Raw genomic sequence first — 23,913 nt, 5'->3', positions numbered from 1 at the left:
AAGAACACATTGTCAATCTACACTGGCAATTCCTTTTCTTCATGCATATTTCAAGGGCGAATCCCTTATTATAACTGTCCTGAAAACATCTATGACTCCCATTTTTGAGGGGGAAAAACCCGAACACTTAAAGTGCTGAAAAATAATACTTCACTTTTCAGAGGAGGGGAAGGGCAAGGGGCCAATCAACTCTTTTTGGTCACTGGAATCACCTGCAGAGTCCAGTCCAGACTCTGGAGGGTGGCTAGAAAGAGCTTAGCACTGCTGAGCGTTACCATCACGTTTCTGTCATCTGTCTGTCTCTTAACACTGGTTGTTACAGGCACGACTCATTTTATCCTTTCTGTGAGCACCAAGGGAAGAGTGAAGGCTTTCAGACCCCACACATGCAACAGCTTTCCTGTATACAAAATATTTCTACAGTTTCAGCATAATGCAGACAAATACAGATGTTTAAAGAATATGCCACTTGTATTCAAGAGATCCACTGTATCTAAAGAGCATTTCGTTCTACAAAACCGAAGCCAAACCGCTCTCTGCAAATGTCTGGCTTGAATTTCAGACCCCCAACTGGCATGAATTTACACGGGATCATCACTAGTTATTGCTTCAGCCAGGCTGCTACAAAACAATTTACAAAGTCTGTGAAATATGAGCACAGCTTAAACATTTGATAACTCGTCCGGCCTACAAAGGATTTACTGAATAAAAACTTCAGCCCTCCACATCAATTAAACTTCTTAGTGCAGTTTTAAGTTCTTCGAGTAAACGCTTACAATTTGGCATATATTATTGGCACAACGTTCTTCAAACACTTAGAAGTTCATGTATAAATATTTAGACTCCCACTAATCAGGACAGGGCACAAGAAGGACTCAGCCAATTTGGGCAGCTTTTCTGCCTGCGCATATTCCCTCTTTGATTTTCATGCACTGAAGGGAGAGCTGCTTCATTCGGTTATCCAGAGCCAGCCCTTCAGTGGAGCTGCTTCTGGTGCTGCTCCTATTCTTGTTCACTCTGTCGCTTGTCTTGTTCTCAGCCCCTTCTGCCCTATCCCCTGCAAAGAAAGGATTAAACTGGATGTTAAACCTGAATTTCATTCTGCAAATTAAGCTTCAAGCAGGTGCCTTTGCAGCTTCCTTTGCCAAAGCACACACAGATTACAGGAGCAGGAGCGAGATGCCTTAACGAAACCAAACTTGGCCTTCCAAGCTGTGCTCGTCTTGTGCACTGCAGCAGCAAATTAGTGAGAGCAGCCTTAGGTTGGAGCACACAAGGGCAGTGGTAATCCTCTAGTCTGAATTAGTCAGCCACAGCTGGCAGAGCCTGCAAGAGGTTCCTTTTGGCATGTTATTTTTTGGGCTTTTTTTTCCCCCCTGGAAGCAAGATTTTCAGCAAGCAGAACAGTAATTAAAAAAAAAAAAAAAAAAAAAAGAATAAATAAACCAGATTTTCCTTCAAATAAATGTACCATTGGAATCCCGTTGAACGCTTAATTCATGAGAAACCTCAAACCCCTCCACTGAGACAGAACTGGGGAACATCCCCAGCCGGGAGAACAATAATTAAAACACTTCAGACATCATTGTTAATTTTGATACATGGGGCCTTCAACAACTGCCTTCCCCAAGGAAGTGGCCAGCGGGTCAGGGCTCAGGGAGCTGCCACACACCTAGGGGAGCTGAGAAGGTTTTCCTGCTCCCTTTATAAAGCTGAAAAACATTGGCCCAGGGCGTATCCAGCTGTGCGTACCTCTTTCAGCTTCGCACTCGGGGGAGGATGCCCCGCTGCACTCGCTTCGGGGGCCGAGGACTGGAAAGATCATCCCAAACTCAGAGAGGGACACAGGGCTGGGCAGATCCAGGCTTCCAGGTCGTGTCGCAGGAGGAAACTGAGTGGGCACCTCACAGGGACTTGTAGGACCAGAGCTGAAGCTGGACACTGACTGAGTTTCTGAATCTTCCTCGGATACAAAGCTGCTGCCATTATCATCCTCAAACACTTCTGAAGCCACTGCAATTTCAAAGAATATTCCGGTTAGTAATCCTATCCAACTCCTGCACCTTCCTAGGCAAAGGCAGTGTCTCAGGTTTGCATCATACACAGACACTGCTAACCCATGGGCTGCCACCTCATTCTCTGTCCCTGTGCAAAGCCTCAGCCTGGTTCTGCTCTGAGGAACAGTGCACCTGCCAGCCAGGCCATGCAAGACCAGATCTGCAGTACCTACTGCTCCTCATGCCAACAAGCTCTTGGACTTTTACTGGCCCTGTTCCCCCTGCCCAGCTAGCCTTGTTCAGTCGTGGTCTTCAGTAGACAACTTAGGTGAGGGCCTAATCCCTTGTGTCCACCTCATTCGGCACCATCTCAGTCCTGAGGTTCCTAGTTCTTTATTGAAAAAATTAGAAAGACAAGGCTCACGGGACAGGTTGCTTCCACCTTATCTTCACACTTTTGGAGCTAAAATCCAGCACAACTCCCAAACTTTCTTTTAGGGTGAGGATCACCAAGCAATGCCTAATTAAAAAAAAGCCTCACCCACATATATTCTTTTCCCTGCCTGTGTTTGCTCAGATCTGACTTCTATAATTAAAGCAAACCAGCTCTGAATTGTATGGCTAGATTGAGCTGCAGTGCCATTACTAGCAACCAGAGGAGGAATCTATTAAAGAAGGTTCCATTTTGTTCAACATAGTGGTGTAGATTTGGCTAAAACTCAACATTTCAATTTTGGCTCATTGTGGGGTGGAGACCCTATGAGCCATAGATTTCTGCACACAAGTAACCCCACTGGGATCAGAAGGTTCTTTATGTGCTTCAGCCTCAACACAACAAAAGTGTGTACTGGAACCACACTGGTCTGAAGAAGTCCCACAGGCAGCAAGACGTGTACTGTGACCTGAGGTCATCTTCAATTCTGCCTCCTTGGGATTCCTGCTATTGTTAGTGAGGCTCAGAACTGCCTTGGAAGAACATCAGGACCAAAGCAGCAGTGTTCACAAAGTGGCTCAAAGGAGAAGTTTCAAAGTAGTTCCTCTGTTACCCCAGCAGCCTGGGGCTCGTGTGCACCGCTCGGACAGAGCGTGCCAACAGAGGCAGCCACCAACATGGTTATTGCAGAGATGTTCAGCCTCTTTCTGCTGGACTTGCAGATTGCAGAACTGTACATTGCAGAATTGACCTAAAAGGCTTCAAACATAAAATGGATAACAGCATTATCCACCTTCCTGAGCATCCTCCAGGTCACTTCATGCTCAGAGATGGTTTTTCTTGTGGTTTGGTAGTTGTTGTTTTGTTTTTAATGATGCCAAATCCAAGACTGCAGTGGCCTGTCTTCTCACATGCTAGGTTTTATCAATATATGGTAGGAAATACAGATAACTTTGCAGCGGGTGAAAGCAAAATAAAGGTTGGGCAAAAGAGATGTTTCCAATTACAGAGTCCTCTACTTGGCAAGAAGCACTAACATCAACCAGTCTGAAAGCAGCACAGCTTAAACTGTAGCTTACTTTTCACCATCTAAACTTGCCATAACACACAGGAGCATCTGCAAGGGCCAGGAAACTCTTGCTGAGGACAAGGTATTTTATTCAACTCCATCAGACAGAAATCATCTATAAAAGGACCTTGGTAAAAACCCCACACACATTATGATGAGAGCTTAACCCATCAAGGCTATTTTAGTTAAGTCTCACAGGCTGCTAAGTCCTGCCTCACTGTAACCCAGATCTGTGCTGGCACTAGACACAAGCTGAAGTTCTTTCACCTATGTCAGACTGCAGTTCAAAGAGAGGGATGAGCCCATGCTGCTGGTCCTTGCCTGCAGCCTCAGCAGTGGCCAGGAGAGCCAGCAACTGATTGCTCTGAATTAGCTTTAACTTTCCTGGCTCTTTCTGCCGTTACATACCAGGTCCCTGAACTCCTTCAGCACAAGAAAACCTTGAATCAGTTATACCTAAGGGTTTTGGAAGGCCTTCGGCATGAGGAGGTGGGAGGTGGACTTGTAGGTATCCAAAGAGGCAATTCCTGCCGAACTCAGAAAGGCTCAACCCTGGGACTTCAGCATGGCAGAAGATAAGCAGCCATACCTAGACCCCACTGCATCAGCTGGCCCAGACACTGCACTTGCTGCAGCAACTCAAGTCCCAGCTGCACAGTTCTGAGTGAGAGAGCTCCAACACATCACGTGAAAACTCCTGCCACTGGCAGAGAATGAAGGCCAGCCCAGGGCTGCCTCCCAGCTCCCATGGCACACACAGGCTGTACCACAGACTTGCAAGGCCTCAGTGTCTGTACACACCAGTGTCTATGGGGGATCTGTGTGTTCAGCCTTTGGGCACCAGGGCTGTGCAATTATGAACTCCTGTATTCCTGACCTAGACATTTCCCTGCAGGAATGGAACTGAAATACAAATTAAACTGGAATTTGTAGGACTGGGCAGCAAAAAAAGACTTTCTGCATCAAGAAGGGGTGATAGTGTCCAGGAGAGACAAAAGCAGACCACATGCAATGTTCATCCATCCTCTTTCACCCAGAGCCAGGACAAATGCAAACTCACAATATAACAGACTTTGCAACCCAAGGTCCCCCTATGCCATCAGAGAGTAGAGGTTATCTGGCTTGCTTGGAGCTTGCTAGGTGGTTGCTGTCACCCATCTCTCATACAGAGCCCCTCAGCACACTGCATCAGCATATTGCTGCTTCTTCACTTCTCTTGTTCACAGCACACATGCTCTGCTGAAATCACATCTTGGCAAAAGATTCTGCACTGCGAAGGAGCTTATCCTTACACCCTTCTGTGTGAGCATCACACCTTTCTGTACTACTGTAGACTCAACTTTACTCCCTCTGCCATAGGCCTAGCACTGGAAGACAAGCATTTGATCCAAAAGGTCTGTTCCCAAACAACACTGCCACCTCAGCAATGTGGCTGAATGATTTGTAACAGCCTGTGACCACCCCAGGCAAGTCACCAACAGCAGCATCACTGGCTTAAAAATTAGAAGCACACTTTGAAGTGCATTAATTTTGCTCCTTTCATACAGCACTGTACAAAAAGCAATAGCAATGCTAAGGCAAGAGCTAATGCACTTCAACTCATTACCCTTCCCCTTGAAACTGGCTATTAAAGAATGCAATCAACTCCTGTAATAACAAGAAGCATAACAACTTAGCCACAGTCCCACAACAGCCAGCAAATTTCAAAACTGCAGAATATGCAGAGCAACATTAATCTCAGCATTTCTTATGATGCCCATGGGATATTCCCAAACATGGCAGTGCTCTGTACTCACTGGAGACGGTGTCTGACTCTGGTTTACTTGCTGACAGGTCTTCCACAGAGGTATTGCTCCCTTCAGCACCCACACCACATCCTCGGGGCCCCATGGCAGTGGACCGTCTCCTCTCATGAATCTCATCCGAGATCATCTCCAGATTTTTCAAGGCAGTCTTATACTCTCCCTTTGCCAGGGCCAGTTTTCCCTGTAGGTCATCCACGGTTTTCTTCAGTTGCTAACAAGGAAGACAGGCATTAGATGGGCTTTCACTCCAAGCAATGTGCAGAATGCACTTCCCCGTTATGTGTTCAGGTGACTTGTCTCTGCATAGGCAAACTAGCATAAAGCAGGGCTGGTATCTAGGGAATGGGAGAGCTGGGAATTCAAAAGCACTCTAGCATAAGCAGTGGCACTTGTGAAGGAGACAACAGCAAGGCAAACCACTAGAGCCAAGGGCTGGGACAGCCTCTGGAGTGTGGTAATGGCCCCTGGCTAAGCACAGAGCAGTGCTCACTTGTTAACACACAGGATCTCTCATTAACACTAATGCAGCTCTGAACAGTATGTCACTGCTTATCCTCAAACCACCCCTAAAGGTTTGCTGGCAGCCCCTGTCTGCAGAGCACAGCAGGGCTGGGAGTCACTGCCTAACTCCTCACTGAGCACCAAACCCATCACTTCTTGGTCACTAAACCTGCAGACCAGAAAGACTCCACCCCTGACAGCTGTAATACTGCAGTTTCTGTGTCCCCAGATGCAAACAGGGTGTACAACATTTTCACCCTTGCTGTACAGTGATATTTCCCAAAGGGAAAGCACTGCTTGTGTATCTGTGGCTGTCTCAACACTGTTTTATGTTGTGCATTCAAAGCAATCCATGCTGTCTTTTGCATTATGGTTTACACAATCACCTCGCTTCAGCAGGGCACTGAGCAGCTGCCATGGAGAAGCAACAGGCCCCCAGACAGTGGGCCTTTACCCATGGAGAAAAGGGGATTTCTCAAAAGATGCCTCTAGCCAGAAGGGATTATTGGGCTGGCATCCAGCCCAGGACAGGCAAACGTTCAGCTCCATGCAGCAGCAGCAGCTGCTGACCACAATTACACTGGCAGGCAAGGCAGAGGAGCAGGGGGCACTTAGACCTGGATCCTGGCAAGGAAAAGCTGTGTGCCAGAGTCTCTGAGGCTTACAAAGAGCTGTTGCATCTCAGGCAGCCCAGTGAAGGGCTCACAAAAGACTTGTGGACACACCTTGCATCCCAGGCAAGAAATGGAAATCATCTTCTAGCTAGGCTCCTACTGACCTAGCACCCCACTGGAGCCTTCCTGCACCAGTGGCTAACAGTGCAAGGCAACATGCTCCACTTAAACCCTGTGCACATCCCACACAGCTACAGCACTGGCCAGTGCCCTTCAACTCGGAGGAGCCAGGCTCCCAGTTTTGGGGCCCACATGCAGCAAAATTCACGCAAGTAGAAACAGAGTGATCCATTTGAATTTGTAGGGCTACTTTGCTCTCCCACCCATGCAGGTCCAAGACTGGGGTTGTAATAGCAAGGATTACCATCCCATCCACAACTGTCATGCCCACACCCCAGGGCCACTGTGTCGTGCAAAGGCATGTGCTACACCCAAGCCAGACACCACTGCGCTACACAGAATGCAGTGCAGAGATGCCAAAAAAAAGCCCTGAAAGCCTATCCAGACAAACCCCAAATCCCATTTATGCCAAACCCAAATCAGAGATTCACATCTGTGTGATGTTTGAGTACTACAAGCAGGTTACTTGTTCTGTTAATTGATCCAACCAGATAACATGAAAGACCACCCCAAGCACAGTGAAGCAGTCTGAAGCATAAAACATAGGGAAAAAGCAAATATGAAACCCACAACAAACAAATAAACCCCAGACATTAAATTACGAGAAGTAAAGACAAACTGTATTTGTTTTGTTCTGGCAGTAAGCAGCAGGGTTCAAACACTCTTATTTCACATGAGGAGACAAAGCCTCTCCTAGTCTTTTATCTTTAAAATGTGCTTAGCAAATTGCTCAAGAGGTTTTGAATTGGTTTTATACAGAAACACAACACAGTTGTCGAGCACTTTAGGATGTAATTTCAGCATTTACCGTAAGCAGTAAAGAGTTTCAGATGGATCTGAATTATGTACGTACCTCTAGTTGGACATAGTACTTTGCTTTGAGTTCAAAATAAGGTCTGTGGAAAAACAAAGAACAATTGTTTACAATCACTGGGACTGAATGCAGTGTACTGGAGTGGGAGTTGCTCTCTTTGTAGCATTAACACAGCTATGTTGTGTATCACTGTAATCCCAAGAGACCACTATCTTGATGATAGAACACCTACACATGCTCTAAATGTCTCTCTTTTCCTCTGTAATACATCTATTTCTCATGGGTCTTTTGACCTAAATACAAATTGAAAAATTCCAGTTTTTAGAGTTGACAGCATAATTCCTTCAGGCCTAGATTCTGCAAGATATTTAAAAGCAACATTCAGCTTCAGACGTAGGCATCCTCTCTGTACCCATCTCATTTCTGAGCCCACAGCATATGTAAGTTCCCCACAGAAAGCGAACCTTAGACTTCCCCATGTTCAGATGTAGGGGGTGGAGAGGAAGTTTGTTGATTTCTCAGTGAAGAAAAGGGGATGAAGGGAGAACAGAGCACCGCACAAAAACGATCAACACTTCCCACCAGTGGCCCACCTGGCACTTCCCTCACACTGCACAGCTCTCCAACAGTCTGCTTGGACACACAGCACAGGGTCACACCTTGTCTGTTTCACACTTCAGACAACAAAACATTTTATAAGATTGCAGGAGGACGGGCACAAGAGGTGCAGTACGAAGCCTAGAAACCACATTCCAGCCTCAAAGTTTTGAAGCTCACAAGCCAGTGTCACCTGATACAACACTGAGCAGGAGGGAAAAAAATAAAGCCATTATTTTTCACCAGGGCTCACTACCCTCCTCACCTCTCAGAAGCTCTCATGGAAAGTAGGGGAGAAATAAACAACCAGATATGGTTTTATATGAAATAGAATGTGAACTGCCCTTGTCATATTTTCTGCTCTGACAGCAAACCTCTTCTGAGCTCTAAGTCCTACCGCAGCTGCATTTTGGACTGTGCACTAGAGTTCAGGAGTATAAAACCGTGTCTTTCTGATCCTCTATTCTTTGAGGAGTTGAATTCACTACACAGCCATACATAAAACAACTGAGTTGTGTTTCCCTGACAGTAGGTTATTTCCAGCTCTGATGTTTTTAACCACCTCCGCCACTATCACTAGGAGTGCACAGCCAAGTCTCAATGTCTCCAGTGACACTGATCCAGTCAAACTGCACCTCTGCCTTCCCTTGCTAGGATGTAAACCTTCCAAAGTCTACACAAGATGTGCCTGCCAGGCATGGGAAAACACTGTAGCTGGGAGTCTGGATCCAACAGGTAAAGGACTCCTACAGCCATACCCCAAAGCTATGGGTGGACAGACACTGACAGAATGGTGTTGCAGGAAAAACTCACCTCAAATGACCTGATTCTCTCCCTTACCCTAGTGCCAATTGAGAGAGAACAACCAGGTTTGAATCCTAACCTTCCATCAACTTCCAGAAGCCTGGGGGAAAAGTCACCTTTCTACCAGCAAACAAGCACATGTATGTTTGTGTGGTGTGAAAAAAACCAACACATAAATGCATGTGTGTGTGTACACAAATACATACACACACACACACGTATGAGCAGGCATGTTGACAGGTAACAGACAAGAAAGATGCCACCTAAGCCATGGAAAGGATACCAACAGCCTGACATGTAGGAGCTCGTATGCAAGCACTCTTCCTCACTCATCACTAACACACAGCCAGGCATCTGATGCCAGCAGAAAGCAGCACACTGCAGGGTAGGGACTTGCATCTCCTCGGGTCACTTCATTCCCTGACACCCATGGCCCTGTAACTATTGAAAGCTGGTCCATGACACAGCAGGGCAGGTGAATCATTCACTGATGCAATTGGTGTCCTACATCAGTTGTCTAAGTCCATGGCACTGCACAAAGTGCTTTTTAAGCAGATGACAGGAAGAGTGAAAGGTGCTTTGCCCAAGCCACTGGAGCAGAAAGTGACTTCCAAAAAGCAGCTAACACAGGCAAGTTCATTATCCTACAGCTCAGAGGCACTGGGCCAGAAGATCTGGTGACTGTTAAGAACGTGCAGCAGTGTGCACATTCACAGCTAACAAGCAAGTAAGCATCCAGAAACAAAATTAAAAGCAAAGTCAAAACAAAACTATCCAATAATCATTCCCTCATCAGCTTTACATGGCAAATCATCTAAATGACTTTCCTCCAGGCTCTCCCAGTCTTACTTTCAAAATAGTAATGCTTTAAGCATCTTAATCCAGACTGAAGTGATGAGGAAATGCAAATCATTCAAAGAGCAACTCATTCAGCATGTCTACCCACAAGTTTATGGAGAGAGAGGATGGACAAACAGGCCTAAAAGGCCCATGTGTTACAGCCAATGCTCCCATACCACCCAGGGAGAATGACAGAGCAGGATGCTCGTGTTAAATCCTTCGTGAAAAGCAGGTAATAGCCAGCTACACCCTACAATAGAAACAGCTGCAAATTCAGCAGCCTCATTTCCCAGTTTTATGTAGCCTCTTGACAGCACTGATGCTTTCGGCTCAGTTTCAATTTTCCTTTATGCAAATATTGCAATGCTAAGAGATGACTGACCTTTCACCATCCCTGTGTAGCATGACTTCAAATACTTCCACAACTGCTTGTGTCATCAGGCATCCTCCCCTTCAGTACTAGGTTAGAAGTGGCATTTCCGTACACCCCTTGTTACAGGCTCTCCAAAACACCCTGCCTAGGTTGTTTATGCTGCAGTTGGCCCAGCTGTGAGACATAGGAATATCTTTGTATCCTTCCACACAGGTGAAAACCAGCTTGTCCCAAGGAGAATGACACAAGACAACACCCCTATGAGGGCAGTTTCAGCAAGGATATGAAGACTCAGAGGCAAATCACACAAGAGGCAGCTGGGGCATCAGGCTCTGCACCAGCATTATAAAAACTATAGGACCCCACTAACAACTTAATCGGGGCCTTTATTTTAAACCTTATTGTAAGGAAGGAACTCACAGAAACCACTTCTCAGATATCACTCTTATCCAGAGGAATCTGTCATTTAGTGATCTGGTGATGGTTTTCACAGTCCCTGTGCAGTGCTAGACAAACAGCATGCAGCTCATTCTAGGAAGGCATGCCCCCCCACTCTTTCAGCAAACATGCTTGAATCGTGCTTGAGAAGTGCTAATCCTTTCTTGAATTGAGCAAACACCAATCAAAATAGGTTTTTAGTTGACCGATTTCATTGAAAAGTCATTTTTAGATGGAGGGATTAAGAGCTAAATACAGCAAGCAGATTGTTTAGACAAGATACAGTCTGGAAATATATTAAAAAAAAAGACTGCGAAATATAAAGAGGATTAAGAATTGTTTGTAAACAGGGCCAAAATTTTAAACAGGTTCTGAGCAAAAAGCTGTTTCACTTCTCCACAACAGAGCAAAACTGGATGCAGTCAAATGCAGGCACAATTATTAATGACACGTACTGCTTAGCTATGCTCTCTGAAGTGCATTTCCTTCTCCAAGAACAGTTCTCACACGATTTTGCTATGGCAGCATTATGAAGTAAACAAGTCTGATGTACAGCATGCTACACTGATGCAGTCTCACACCTTTCAGGGTTCTGTCACTTGCTTTGTTGCTCCCCTAACTAAAAATAAGAACTAAACTGCAAAAAAACCCAAGCTGCAAAACATCTACACACAGAGCAGCTCTGTAGACAGCATCTATGTGAATCCCATGAGCCTGTTTCTCAAGTCATATGCCACCAAAGGACTCAAATGCACTAGAACAAGACCAAGAAGATGCCCAGAAAAGGTTTCTTTTCCCACTTTGTGCACCACTTTATCAATTCAGGTGCTTGAAGAGACACTTAGAAGGACAACAAATGCAAGGGCAAATACCAGGACCAATTGTGCTGTGAGGCTGTTACATGCAGACATGAGCCCAAAGCGCAATACACTTTCACAAGTTCAAAAACCCTCATAGAACTGGTATTTCCCCCAAATAGATTTCACCAGTAAACTGATCTCCAAATGTAAAACATACTTGGATTTATTGATGGCTCTTTTCAGCTTCTTCTCCAGTTGTTTCATCCTTCCCATGGCAGCATTGTATTTGGCTGCAGTCTCCTTGTGAACCAACTCACTTCTTGTTTTGGTCTGCTCTGCCTCCATGACCTTCAAGAGGAAAAAGACCAGGTTGAGTGCCAAAACACAATGATGCATTTCTTATCCTTTTAATTAACAGCAACTTCATAATCTCTCCAATCAGCTTATGTCAGGAAAGTGAGGGTATAGAAAAAATTACTTTTGATGAACCTACTTAGGTTTTTCCTGAGAAAAGCAGCAATATATCAGATTTGCAAACAGTGTTAATTATGACAGAGGTGTTGTAGCTCCGTGCATAATATCTCTTACAGGAAGTTCAGAAAAGCCTCAGATTTTGGGATAATCCATTTTTTAAGGCAAGTTAAATAATCACAAATGGAGCAACGCTAGCAGAAGTCACCCAGTTGCATTCAACAGCAATATTTGTTTCCTCCTGCCTGACTTTCCCAGTAGAGAGCTGGCAGGTTGCTCAGCTGTCAGCTGCAGCCCCACCACTCTGGAAAGGGCTGAAGACCAACCACAGGAGAGGAAAGACTCAAATACAGCTCAACCTGAATCACCAATCACTAGAAAATACCGTGTCCAAGATGGCTCTTCTCTTAAGACAGCTGACCAGCCTCAAATCACAGTTGCAACACTCAAAATGCAGAGGTTCGAGCCCTGAGCTGACAACCCTATCATGTAGACAAGGAAATGCTGATGACCAGCCCACTATTCTATTGTATCAAGACACTGAGGTGCTGGAGCATGTCTAGAGAAGTCTGAGCACTAGTCCAATGAGACCTGGGAACTGAGGGAACCGAGGCTGTTCAGTCTGGAGGAAAGGATGGTTGCCTCTACAACTACCTGAAAGGAAGGTGCAACAAGGTGTGGATTGGTCTCTTCTCCCAAGTAACATGCTAGAGAAGAAGAGGAAATGGCCTCGAGTTGTACCAGGGTAGGTTTAGATTGAATAGTAGGAAAATGTCTTCAGTGAAAGGGTGGTCAAGCACTGGAACAGGCTGTCCAGGGAAATGATCCCTGGAGGTATTTAAAAGACATGCAGATGAGGCACTTAGGGAGATGGTTAATGGTGGACTTGGCAGTGCTGAGTTAGTGGTTGGAGTGATATCTGCTGAGTTAGTGGTTGGACTCAATGATATTAGAGGCCATTTCAAAAATACTCTGATTCTAACCAGGCAGGCAGATGCTTAACATGCAGCAGTCCAGGCCCAGCACATCAGCTGCTTTCCACAGCCAGCCCAGACCTTCCCCAGCCAGTCAGGCTGCAGCCCTGCACATAAGCTAGCAAATTCTTCAAGCAATCATTTCTTCAAAGCTTTATAAACAAATGCTCACTGCTGTGGCATTTTCCAGCAATTAGGAGTCTACAAAAGCAACAGGAAAAGTAAATGTCTCTCCATTAGCTATGCTGCTGGTATCCCATAGTCATGCTTTGCCAGTAATTGTATCCAGGTTACTTTTATTGTCCAAATTTGAGATGTCTGAGGTGTAGGTCAGAAAATGTGTTTTATTTAATGTACTAGCAGTCAAGATCCAAGCAGGGAGATTTGTTTAAAGTAAGAAAAGTGGTGACACCTCTTTGTTGATCTGGCAATGAGGGGTAAGCAGGCAATTTTTTCAAACTTCCTTTCTTGTAGCTATGAAGGTATTCATACAAAAAGTGACTTGATTTTCTCCAGTACTGGATTTTGAAATGTCTCAGCTGTGATAGCAACGACTTTGCAACTTGAAGCAAATTGATCCAACTGGCTCCCACCATCAGACTGTGCATCTGAGCTCTCAGATGCAGAGAAAGAGAGAGAACATTCAAGATACCTTGATTTTAAAAAACCTCACCCACAAAGCTCTAATTTTTTGAAAAAGTACTCTAGACCTCCTAGCCCTCAGGCTGAACTGAACAGGGAAAAGAGAGTCAGCTTCAACTTGCTTGGGACACTGCTCCTCTCAGGATAAGCATGAAATTGCCAAAGTTAAATTTCATCACCAATCAACAAATAGCTCTTGCTGCCACAACTGGAGGCCACTTTCTGCTCGTTTGCACACACTACCATTATTAAACAAAGAAGTTGCTACAGAACTTTCAACTATGAGAAAGAAAGATTTCCAAAGGATCTTTTGATTAGGTATAAAATAGTGTACTCAACTCCAACACCCTTCAGCTGTTTTATATAGATAAGGCATCCACTTTCAAAGAAAGGTCAAAAACCCCTCAAAACTTATATAGATAAGGCATCCACTTTCAAAGCAAGGTCAAAACCCCCTCAAAACCATAAGATTCATGACAGACTCTCTCCTAAATCCTGAAAACAAGCTGCAGCCTCTTATCTCAAGCACTGTTTGAAAGCCAGGTTGGTGCAATGATTTTCCTTAGTGAAACATGTCAGACAAGGCTGATTTTAGAGTGGAAGTATCTTAAATTAAAATGCAGCCTCCAAAGGACTCCACAGAGGCTGGTTTGCCTTCTTTGTAGTGTGGCAAGGAAACAGCAATTTAAAAATGCCAGAAGCTACAAAATAACAGAGTGGCTGGAATTTGCCAGTGCTCAAATACACGTCAATCTCTTGCACCCATTCTTGGAGCAAAATTAGCATAGACTGCCAGTGCTCAAATACACGTCAATCTCTAGCACCCATTCCTGGAGCAAAATTAGCATAGACCTTGATATCTGGGATAAATCACATGATAAGTACTACCAGCATCAGGGTTGTAAAGCAGGCTAGGTGTCCAGTATCATGTTGATTTCTCGTATCTTTCATATCAAGCATCACAGAAATGCTGAACCCTGCAGAACTGGGATTTCATGATGACAGATCATAAACATCTCAAAACATCTAACAAAATATGGAATTTGTTGCCAGCCACATATACTCATGCTCATTACCCTTTCCAGAATGAAAGGGGGGACGACAAAGGCTATATATTTCACCCTTATGAGAAATCAGTGATGTAAGAAAAACTCTCCCCCACACACCTTGTTTTCCTATGGGCATTCTGTCATCATGATCACATTACCCGCACACGTCTGCAGAGACAGCTTGTCCCCTTCCCTCTGGGACAGCAGCTCAAGGTGCATGCCCAAGGCTGAGGAAGATGCCTGGAAGATTGTGAGGTATCTCTGTGGAAATCCATCACCTGCCAAAATGCATTTAAGCACTTCATACAGACAAGAAGAAACAAATCAGACCATCCATCTCTCAAAAAAAAAGCCAAACAACCTTTAAATGGAGAAGCTGTCCAGGTAGACAGAAACAGACTGCAAAGCATGCTGCTGCCTCTACATCTGGGACATTCAGTGTAAGACCAACTAGGGAAACTCCTCGCCTCTTAAAAAGGTCTTAGAAGACAGACAGACTTGTATGGAAAATAAGTACTTTTTATCAGTCATAAGACATTTGGCAGGGAAAAAAAGCAGTCTTACATGGACTTCTAAACAAGCTTTCGGCCACAGTTACCAAAGAAGCAGCTTTGTCTAATTAAAAGTGCTTCTACCACTTCTACTACCAACCTTGCCTTGTAGATGATTCTAAGCCATCACAGATGCAACAGCATCACTTAGAAAAAAGCAGAGAGAAAAGTGAGGATGATACCTCTTCACACAATGACTGCTCAAGACACATCTCACTTCCTTAGACTGTACCTGCCATTCACACCCTTGGGGTGAGCAGGGGACATACTCTTACACAAAAACATCCAGAGTGGATGAACTTCTGGGATGCCCACACATTCACTGGACATTTCTTTAGCCCATGCCTGTCCCCAACTACTAGATCACCTACTCCAGGCAGAACTTGCTCTCTCAGGTAGATACAACTACTGGAAAACAAAACAAATAAAACCCCCTAACATAGATATCAATCAATTTTTCTTCTCTCCTTCCCTATCCTCTATTTTCAAGCCAGTTTTTTGTGAAAGGAAGGTCAGTGTAGAGTATATATTTACCACGAATAAGTCAGTACAAGTAGCTTCATTCCAGACAAAATATTTCCATGATCTGAAGTAAAAAATTAACTCCAGACAAAATGTCAATAATAACAACAGATGCACAAGAAAAATTATACCAGTGGAGTTAGGCAAAGCTGACCATCTAAGCCAGAGGATTACTCTGGACAACTGTTTCTTTCTCAAAAAATTAAATTGATTGTTCTTCTAGAGGAAGAATTTTAAGTAAAAGGGAAGAGACAATGCAAGATCAGTAAATCACAAAGAGAGAATCAACAATACAAGGGATTGCACAAAACCCCTACATTTCCAGGGTAAAGTGACAGGGAGCTTAGGACAAGGAAGGATGTGATATTTTTGCTGTTTCTTTCACAGACTTTTCCCCCTTTTTTCTCTCCAAGTTTTTCTAGCTTCAGGAAGTCTCTCTCCACTCTACATCATGAAAGCACCCACACATTTTACACTGACAGATGGTACTTCACGGTGTAATATCAAAGGGAGCTTCACAAGCCAAATTAATCCAAGAGGGAGCATGCCTCCTTCCTCTTTACTCTCCCCTCATCCTTTCCTTTTTAAAATGTCTCATGATCAAGAGCCAAAACATTTCTTCTCCCTGCCAGAATTTATGAACTGAACATATCTTAGGAAAGACTGTAAAAGCAGAAGCTTTTTAAGACTGCAGATTGCATCAGCAATTAGAAATTAGCAATTTCTCTTGAAATTCATGAAGGATCTTCCTTTCTGCTCCAGCTTGTCTCAAACTTGAGGTAATACATCTGTCAGTACTCTCCTTTTGTACATTTTTATGAATTATTTTCAACAGGAGTATAAAACTGAAGATCTTTCTCCTCCATCCCTCCAAAATTCCACATCCTTTGGTCCTTTCATAGCCCTGCTCTCTGCACCCCAAACTGCAGTATTGTAATTCAAGGTACTAGCAGACAAGTAACATATTCTGCTTCCCAAAAACATCAGCTCCAAATTTTAAAGACAAACTGAAGTTGCCAAAACCCAATGGCTAACAGTGGACAGTACTTTTCTCCAGGAAGCTTAAGAGCTCATCAAACCTGTCAACATTTCCATTATAATCAACAGAGAATTCATTTTACATTGAACTTGCCTCTCTGGACACATGAATTTTTCTCCAGACACCATCCACTTACTGAAAAACCTCTTTTCATTATAATCAAACTTTTGGAGAGTAACTGCAACAAAGTCATGTTCTAGACACCTGAAACTGATGAGCTAAATTCCAGCCTGAGAGTCATTACACTTCTCTCAGATCTGTGGAAAAATGAACATCAAGGAAAGAAAACTAAAAACCAAGAGAATTTAGCCCACAAATACACATCAAGTTAAGAACAGAAGTGGGTAAAGCAGTTGTCTGACTTGCAGGATTACCCCACAGTCCTGTGCTACACTGTGGTCAACACATAGCTCAAGCACAGGTATTAGCTCAAGAACAGATATTTACAGGGATCAGTTGCATCCTCACAGGCAGGCAGGCATCCAGCTCCTGTTTATGCACCCAGCTTCCTTTGGAAACATAGCTTAGACTGCAAGGTGTGAAAAAACTCTGGGTGACAGCCTGTACTCTCTGTACCTGTTCATGCTGGTCCTGCTCACTCCATGAATAGAAAGGCCTTCCACATATTATGCTTCCAGCCCACCCAGGATAAGCAAAATATCAATAACTCTCCCATCTTGCATCAGTTGAATGACATGATTTGCTGTATCAGTGGCTACAAAAGCCTTCTTTACAGTAATCTGTTAGACTGTCATATTAAAAATATTGTTAATAGCTTTCCAGTCTATCAAGACATCAAAAAGCAATTACAACATGCAACCCTTATCTCTATTTCCTCCCAGTGAGGGTCTGGAAACAGCATTTCCTGTTTGGTACTATGGAACCAAGTCTTTGTCCGTATCCATTGGGTCAAGTGCAGAAGTAATTTGGCAGCATTTTGACATGAGTGTATAAAAATTAAGTCTTTCATTTGTTCTCTTGCCTACCCTTTTTCCTTATGCTTTCTGTTTGCATTGTTTGTCAGCTACCAAGCTGCTACAGGGCTCAGGTTTTGTTCCAAACTTCAGATTAATTCAATAAAGCCTGCTGCCTCTGCCTAAGAACAACAAATAAAAACACTTTACTCTTGCCTGACATTTCTCTCCAGAGAGAAACAAATGAATCAGTAGCCTACTTCTAACATTTGGCTCAGAGTTCATTTCTGCACCCAATTCCTTGCTATACAAGGCCCAGTGCAAGATTATTCTCTGCCCAGTACAACTGTCATTTATAAACACATGCAAAAAAACCTATACAATCCAAATACCTAGAGTGCAAGAGCTTTCTCCAAGACTGATTTTATATGTGTAAGTAGAAGAATTCTATTTCTTAACCCTCAGCCTTCACCCTCAGAAACATTTTCCATTAGTGATTTCTAACATAATGAACAATTAATGATCCAAGTTATCAGCAACACTGTGGCAATCAAGGAGAACTTTTGTTCTAGTAGATCTCATGCTCCAGTCTGTTTTCATCCATAGTTTCATAGGGATGCTTTCTGCTCTCCGAGATCCCAATTATTCTGTTTGCCTCAATGAACACTAAGCACTTCATTAACTGCATGAACTGCAGCCAAGGAAGTTTTCGTTCCACTCTTGGAGATATAAAACTCAGTCAAGCACACAGTAAAACAAATACTGGATCTGTTCAGTTAGGACTTTCAACAATATTTTCACCCCTCTTGGCTCTGGTCCTAGCCTTAAGACCTCCAGTATTGAGACAAACTTCCATGCAGCTCTCTCAAAATCTGCTGCACCCTGGAAAGCTGCATATGAGTGCTTCCTGGGAACTGGGCTTACCCAGACTATTTTAAGCACGAGGAATTGTTGAGTAATAAGTTTACCATTCAAGGAGTCCTCAGCTACTCTATACAGTTCAGTCAGTGCCTAGGATAAATCACTGGGTTTGCTCATCTCAGGTGTACACCTCTCACAGACTGTCAGGGAAGGGTTGTAGAAGGACACAGTGATCCCCTTGAAATAGCCAAGAAGAATCTGCTTGAACTCTCAAAATTGCTAGTGTTTCTTTCTTCACCCACCCCCACAAAAGTTTTTGCTATGTCAGCTAGACAGAGGTGGCTGACATGTGACTGCTGTCGCTCTCCACCAAAACTCAGCAGTTTAGCAGTCAGGACCTCTAAGCAACTCTTCAGACGCTTGCAGTTTTCTCACCTATCAGTTCTGAGAATCAAAAATCCCTTATGCATTTCTGGACTTTGCTCATATTGAAGAGGGATAACACTAGGGAACATGACAGCTGCAGGTGTCCTGGCACGCATGCACTGCAAAGTTGAGGCTCCCCTCAGAAACACACAGAGGTTACCAGATCTGCAAATACCGAATAATAACAGGGATAATAACACAAATAATACCCTCATACCCTGGAGTTTGTTTTCTCTTTTTATTTTTTTCAATATATACTGGGTTTTCCATCTCTCTCCTACACACAGCCAACATCCCTTCTGTTCCTTGTTTCTCCATGAGGCAGCTGGTTTTTACAATTCCCTCTGAAATAGAGGCTTTCTTAGAACTGAGAAGCTTCTGCAACAGAACAGAGCTACTGCATTGAGGGCTGCAAGACAATATGAACATTGTGTGGCACGCTAGCATATTTGGAATAGCAAGTTCAGCTTCACTGGCATATTAAGGAAACTCTGACAGAACAAAGGTTTTTAACTTCGATCTTTGGTTCTTTTATGTTAAAAAACCTTTCTGCATTTTTTTTTCAACAGACAGGAAAGAAGAGACACATAAATGATAGAAAAATTCTTCTTGACAGCTGCTAAAAAGAATACTGCCTTTCTTTGTTAGATGGTGTATCTCTTCTGTGGGTTTAAAAAGACTTTACAAAGGAGGTAAGACCTTGTCTAAATTTGAAATCTAATTCAGGATAAAGCAGTGTGCAAGCTTAAAATGTAACACACATTTTCAAGTAATTCCACATTCAAACACGCATTTCTGAAGCAAAGTGCCTTGTTCAACTTATTCCATACTAAAACTGGAACATGTCCCTGTTTTTCCAAGGTGAGAGCTCAGGGTGAGCACAGTGCACAGCACCTGTGTGGGGCTGACGTGTGTGCAGGGCACCAGTGTGAGCTGTATGCTTGTGCCAGCAGGAGGTTGTGCAGATTGCTTTTGCAAACAGGCCATGTGCATGTGCAAGGCACTGGTGCAAGGATGTGCACATAGGGCATGTGTGCTGGGCACAGATGTGAGCATACAAGCAGGGGGTGGGTGCAGAGCAGGACTGTGAGAAGCATGGAAGCACTGAGAGTGTCAAACATGCAGGGCCCCAGCGAGCGTGAGAGTGTGCACATTTCTTTATCTATAAGGATATTATAGATAGATAGATACATAGATACATAGATAGACAGATATGAATGAGTTACCACACAACTGCAGCTATTTAATTTCTGCACCAACTTAACCCACAGTGACCACCATGTGCAAGAATAGGCAACAGCAAAATAGGCAGGCAACCAACTACTGCAGAGTGGCTGTGGGTGGGTAACCTGCACCTTGTTGCTTAGTCTATTGTAACTTGTCTACCTGTTCCAAAAGAGTAACCATGAAGATGGAAGTCACTGGACTGAATGTTGCATGCAGGTGTATTCAGGAACAGTCATCCCCATGCAATTATTATGGCTGAATTCCAAATGTAGATATGCCTCAAGACATTGTTTATCCCTATTATATAGATGGTAATTTTGTTCTGTAGAGAGCTGCTCCACTACCTACTAGCACAGTCAGAGAACTGTAGTTGTGCCAGTAGCAGCCCAAGGCCCAAATGATTTAACTTTATGCTTCATAATTTTATGTAGCTTCATTTCCTACAGGTCATATATCTGGACCAAAAGAATAATTTTGTCTTTCAAAAACTCATACACCACAGGAGAACACACAGTATGGAAAAGACAGATGCTGGGGCAAGTTTGTATTACCCTCTGAGTAGCATGGTTGAGCATCTCTTGCCAGGCAGAGTCAAACTGACGTTTGTCATCTTCCAGTAGCCTCTGCTCAGCAAGTGAAATGGTCTCCTTTGCAGCACGCAGCACTTCAGTGGCCCTCTGAAAGTCCTGAGTTGCCCTCTGAGCTTCCAGTTGTGCCTAAAGGAAATCAAGAGGGGAAAAAAAAAAAGAAAGAAAAAATTGGGATCAGAGATAAAGGAACCCTCACAGTCACATTTAGAACATCTACAACACTAATCACAGGACTTTAAAAGCACCACACCAGTGTCACTGTTTCTCAACCTTTTACTTGGAAGCGACACATATTCCTCACTGGAATAAGTACTGCTAAGGCAGCAGTTCCCACCCAAACAGGTAATTTGCCAAGAACTGTCTCATGATGTTAGTGGTCAAAAAATGCACAGCTGATGGCCTGCAAATAAGCACCTGACTGAGAGATAAATACCTTATGATGTAGGTTTAGTCACTGAGAAACAAAACAAAAGAAAATGCAATTTCAAACTTGTAGCATGTCAAGAATACATTGAGAATGGCACTCCCTGAGTTTAGTCAGGGTGGATTTTTATCTGATGCACCATTAATCATGCTGAGGAAATATTTTGGAAGTATTACATCGGTATAAAGCTTAAACAAGTTTTCTGAGATGGTGGCTGCTAATTCTTTGTACATTCTTCTACTTTGCTACTGCTGGGACAAAGCTGGTGCAGCAAGTTCCCAGTACAGACATGGAGTTAACCAAGGGAATTTGCAATGCATGTAAAAACCTGATAAAGGCCCTGCTATGTCCTTTGGAAATTGCTGCTTCTTTGCAGCAAAGCAACACAAAGTTTGAGCTTGAAGGAAGCACTTGTGTCTACATGGAAGCAGGGGAGAACAGTTTTCAGGTGAACTATGTGGTTCTTGTTGCAATAGCAGAGACTCCTCCAAAACAACACACCACAACCTTTCTAGCAAAGCAAGTGCTGCTTAGAAGCCATCTAATCAATGAGCTGTGATCTCTTCTATTCCGGGCCAAAAAAATTCTCAGAGACACTGCACAGACCACCTTCATCTCTCCTGGAGATTTTAACAAGGCTCTCACTCTATCCAAATCTGACTTTGAACAGTCCTCATGTAAGATGCTCCCATCCCATCTTGCAGGCTGGAGCCATCTCCCTTTTTCATGGCTGAGTGTTAGTCCTCCAGAGTCAGCAACAAGCCCTTGCCTATTCAGCCCAAAAAGGGAGAGCAGCCAATAAAGCAGAAAAAATGTCATTCATACCAGAGACTTCAGTAATATCATAACACAGTTCAGCAGTGTCACACTTTAGTACCACTAGACAAGCTTTAAATGTTTAAAATAAGTGACTTTACAATGAATAGAAAAAGAATATCCATAAACCAATTATTGGTGTTGGCTGGGTTTTGCTTGTTTGGTTTTTTTAATAAGATAGAGATGTTCTCTCTTTTTATAGTTATCATTGAATGACTAGCAACTTCAACATTCAGGCTTTCAAACTTGCAGGTTTCACATTGTTTTCCTTCATCAGAAATTTTTAATTTCTGAAATATTTGTGTTCATCTGCTTGTCTCTTAACTATATCAGCATTTTACGGCTCTGGAGCCTTTTTGAGGTTGATATAAGTACCTTGTTTAGCTCAAAAGCGAAATCTTTACCTGAATGTATCTACATTATATATCTCATAAATTTCTATTTAAAGGAGGATTTTTGAGCTGTTTTGCATTGAAACACCACCCTGCCAATTTAAGCCTCACATTCAATTAACAGAACATCCAGCACCGTGAAGACAGTTTTCATTTACACTACAATGATTTTTCAAAAATAAACTGCAATTACCCAGTTTAGACATTAGAGAAATGTCTTTGACATGACTGATAGAACAAAATAATGAATAAAACTTTACATCTAATATACATAGGAGTCTGAGGCTGAAACAGGGGAAAGGACTCTGACATACAGAATACTAAATTAAGGAACATAAAGTCTTATGAATAAAGGAAGAGGTTTCGCTGTGAAGAAATGGTGGTCATTTGGGAAGTGGTTGAAAATGGGAAACAAGTAGAACAATGCTGCATTTTTCCAGCAAACAGCTGGCTACACCTCTTCAAAACCTGCTGCATCAAATACCTTCACACTTGAGACATCACAATTACTTGTAAAGGTAATGGAAAAAACCCTTCCCTCCCTGCCCTGTGGCAGGGGAGATGGGCTCCTAGTTTAAACACAGGTCTTGAAAGGAAATAAAGCACATTAAGTTTCCCTCACAATGCCCTGAAATAGCAGCAAGCTCTTCTTACTTCCTTCCCCCTCTCACGCAGAGAGGTACTTCACCCCAAAGTGACCATGGAAAAATAGGAGTTGTGTGTCAGAGGTCCTTCAGTTACTAGCTAGAGAGGGAAATCAAAGTCATCACAATCAGTGCAGTAATTTCCTTCCAACCAAGGTCCCTGATGCATTTCCTTCTGAAGTGGCTGCTAGTGTTTTCCACAGAAGAGAAATTTGTCTATCCATGCTCTTTTCTGCTTTCAGGCAGCCAACACCACATCACCCTGCCTAAGGCCTTTGTGAAGAGCCAGGGCATTAAACTGCACATTCCAAAGCAACACAGAGCTTTGAGCCAATATTAGTGGATGAACAGCATCCTGGTCTAAGTTCAGTGCTAATACAGTCTCTTTTTCTCTTTGAAAAAAATCCACACACATTACATCTCCTTCTCCCCAGTCACCGACTGCCTGTTTCAAATGTATTAACATACATTGCATAAATTCAGAATAAGCCTGACTAGAGAATATTTTAATTTAGCCACTAAGCTAAACCATGATACCTAGCAAGCACAGGAAAGCCATCTGAGGATCTTTAAACAAGGCTCAATGTAAGATTCCAACAAAAGACACAGTAAGAAGCCTGAATCTTAGTCCCCAAAATATCTTCTACTGAACTCTTGAAAAAATTCACAACTTTCTTCTTTTCAATAAATCTGACCTATGCTAGTAGAGGGATCTAATGAAGGCCAAAACTTTCCCATAAAATAGTTTGAGATGGGATTTTAAGAAGTAAAATAAAATGCAAGACTCCACTGAGAGCCTGCACCAACTACTGCACAACAGTGCTGAGGATGCTTGGAGGAAGAGCAGGACTGATTTTCATGGAATACCCTGTGAGAGGGATCCAAGTCCCAGTAATTTCCAGCAATAAGGTTGTGAAGGTGGCTTCAGCTCCATGGCTGCCTCACTGCATGAGCAGGCCTGCCTGTGCAAGAAATGACTTACAAACACATGAAAACAGACTGGAGACCCATTCCTAGCACAGGCAGAACCTCATCAGCAAGTAGCTGCTTTCGAAACTCCAGTAAAACCAGATCCCAAGGGCAATGCAAGTGCAAAAGTAAAGTTT

General features: G+C 43.3%; 1 protein-coding gene across 1 annotated transcript in view; it reads right to left on the bottom strand.

Moving 5' to 3' along the window:
* Nucleotides 1–767: 767 nt before the first annotated feature.
* Nucleotides 768–23,913, bottom strand: part of SH3BP5 (SH3-domain binding protein 5 (BTK-associated)) — a 51,447-nt gene continuing 28,301 nt past the window's right edge. Inside the window, exons 3-8 of the mRNA XM_009069951.1 lie at nt 20,493–20,657; nt 11,483–11,613; nt 7,453–7,495; nt 5,296–5,515; nt 1,753–2,013; nt 768–1,057 (exon numbers count right to left, since the gene is read on the bottom strand). Of these exons, the coding sequence (XP_009068199.1) occupies nt 876–1,057; nt 1,753–2,013; nt 5,296–5,515; nt 7,453–7,495; nt 11,483–11,613; nt 20,493–20,516 (861 nt within the window). The 5' untranslated portion in view covers nt 20,517–20,657 and the 3' untranslated portion in view covers nt 768–875. The remainder of the gene's footprint in view (nt 1,058–1,752; nt 2,014–5,295; nt 5,516–7,452; nt 7,496–11,482; nt 11,614–20,492; nt 20,658–23,913) is intronic.

The sequence above is a fragment of the Acanthisitta chloris genome, unplaced genomic scaffold (genome assembly GCF_000695815.1).
Source record: "Acanthisitta chloris isolate BGI_N310 unplaced genomic scaffold, ASM69581v1 scaffold2152, whole genome shotgun sequence".
Taxonomy (NCBI): Eukaryota; Metazoa; Chordata; class Aves; order Passeriformes; family Acanthisittidae; genus Acanthisitta; species Acanthisitta chloris.
Note: the sequence above shows the minus strand (reverse complement) of the source record. Positions and strands in the feature narration are given on the sequence as shown.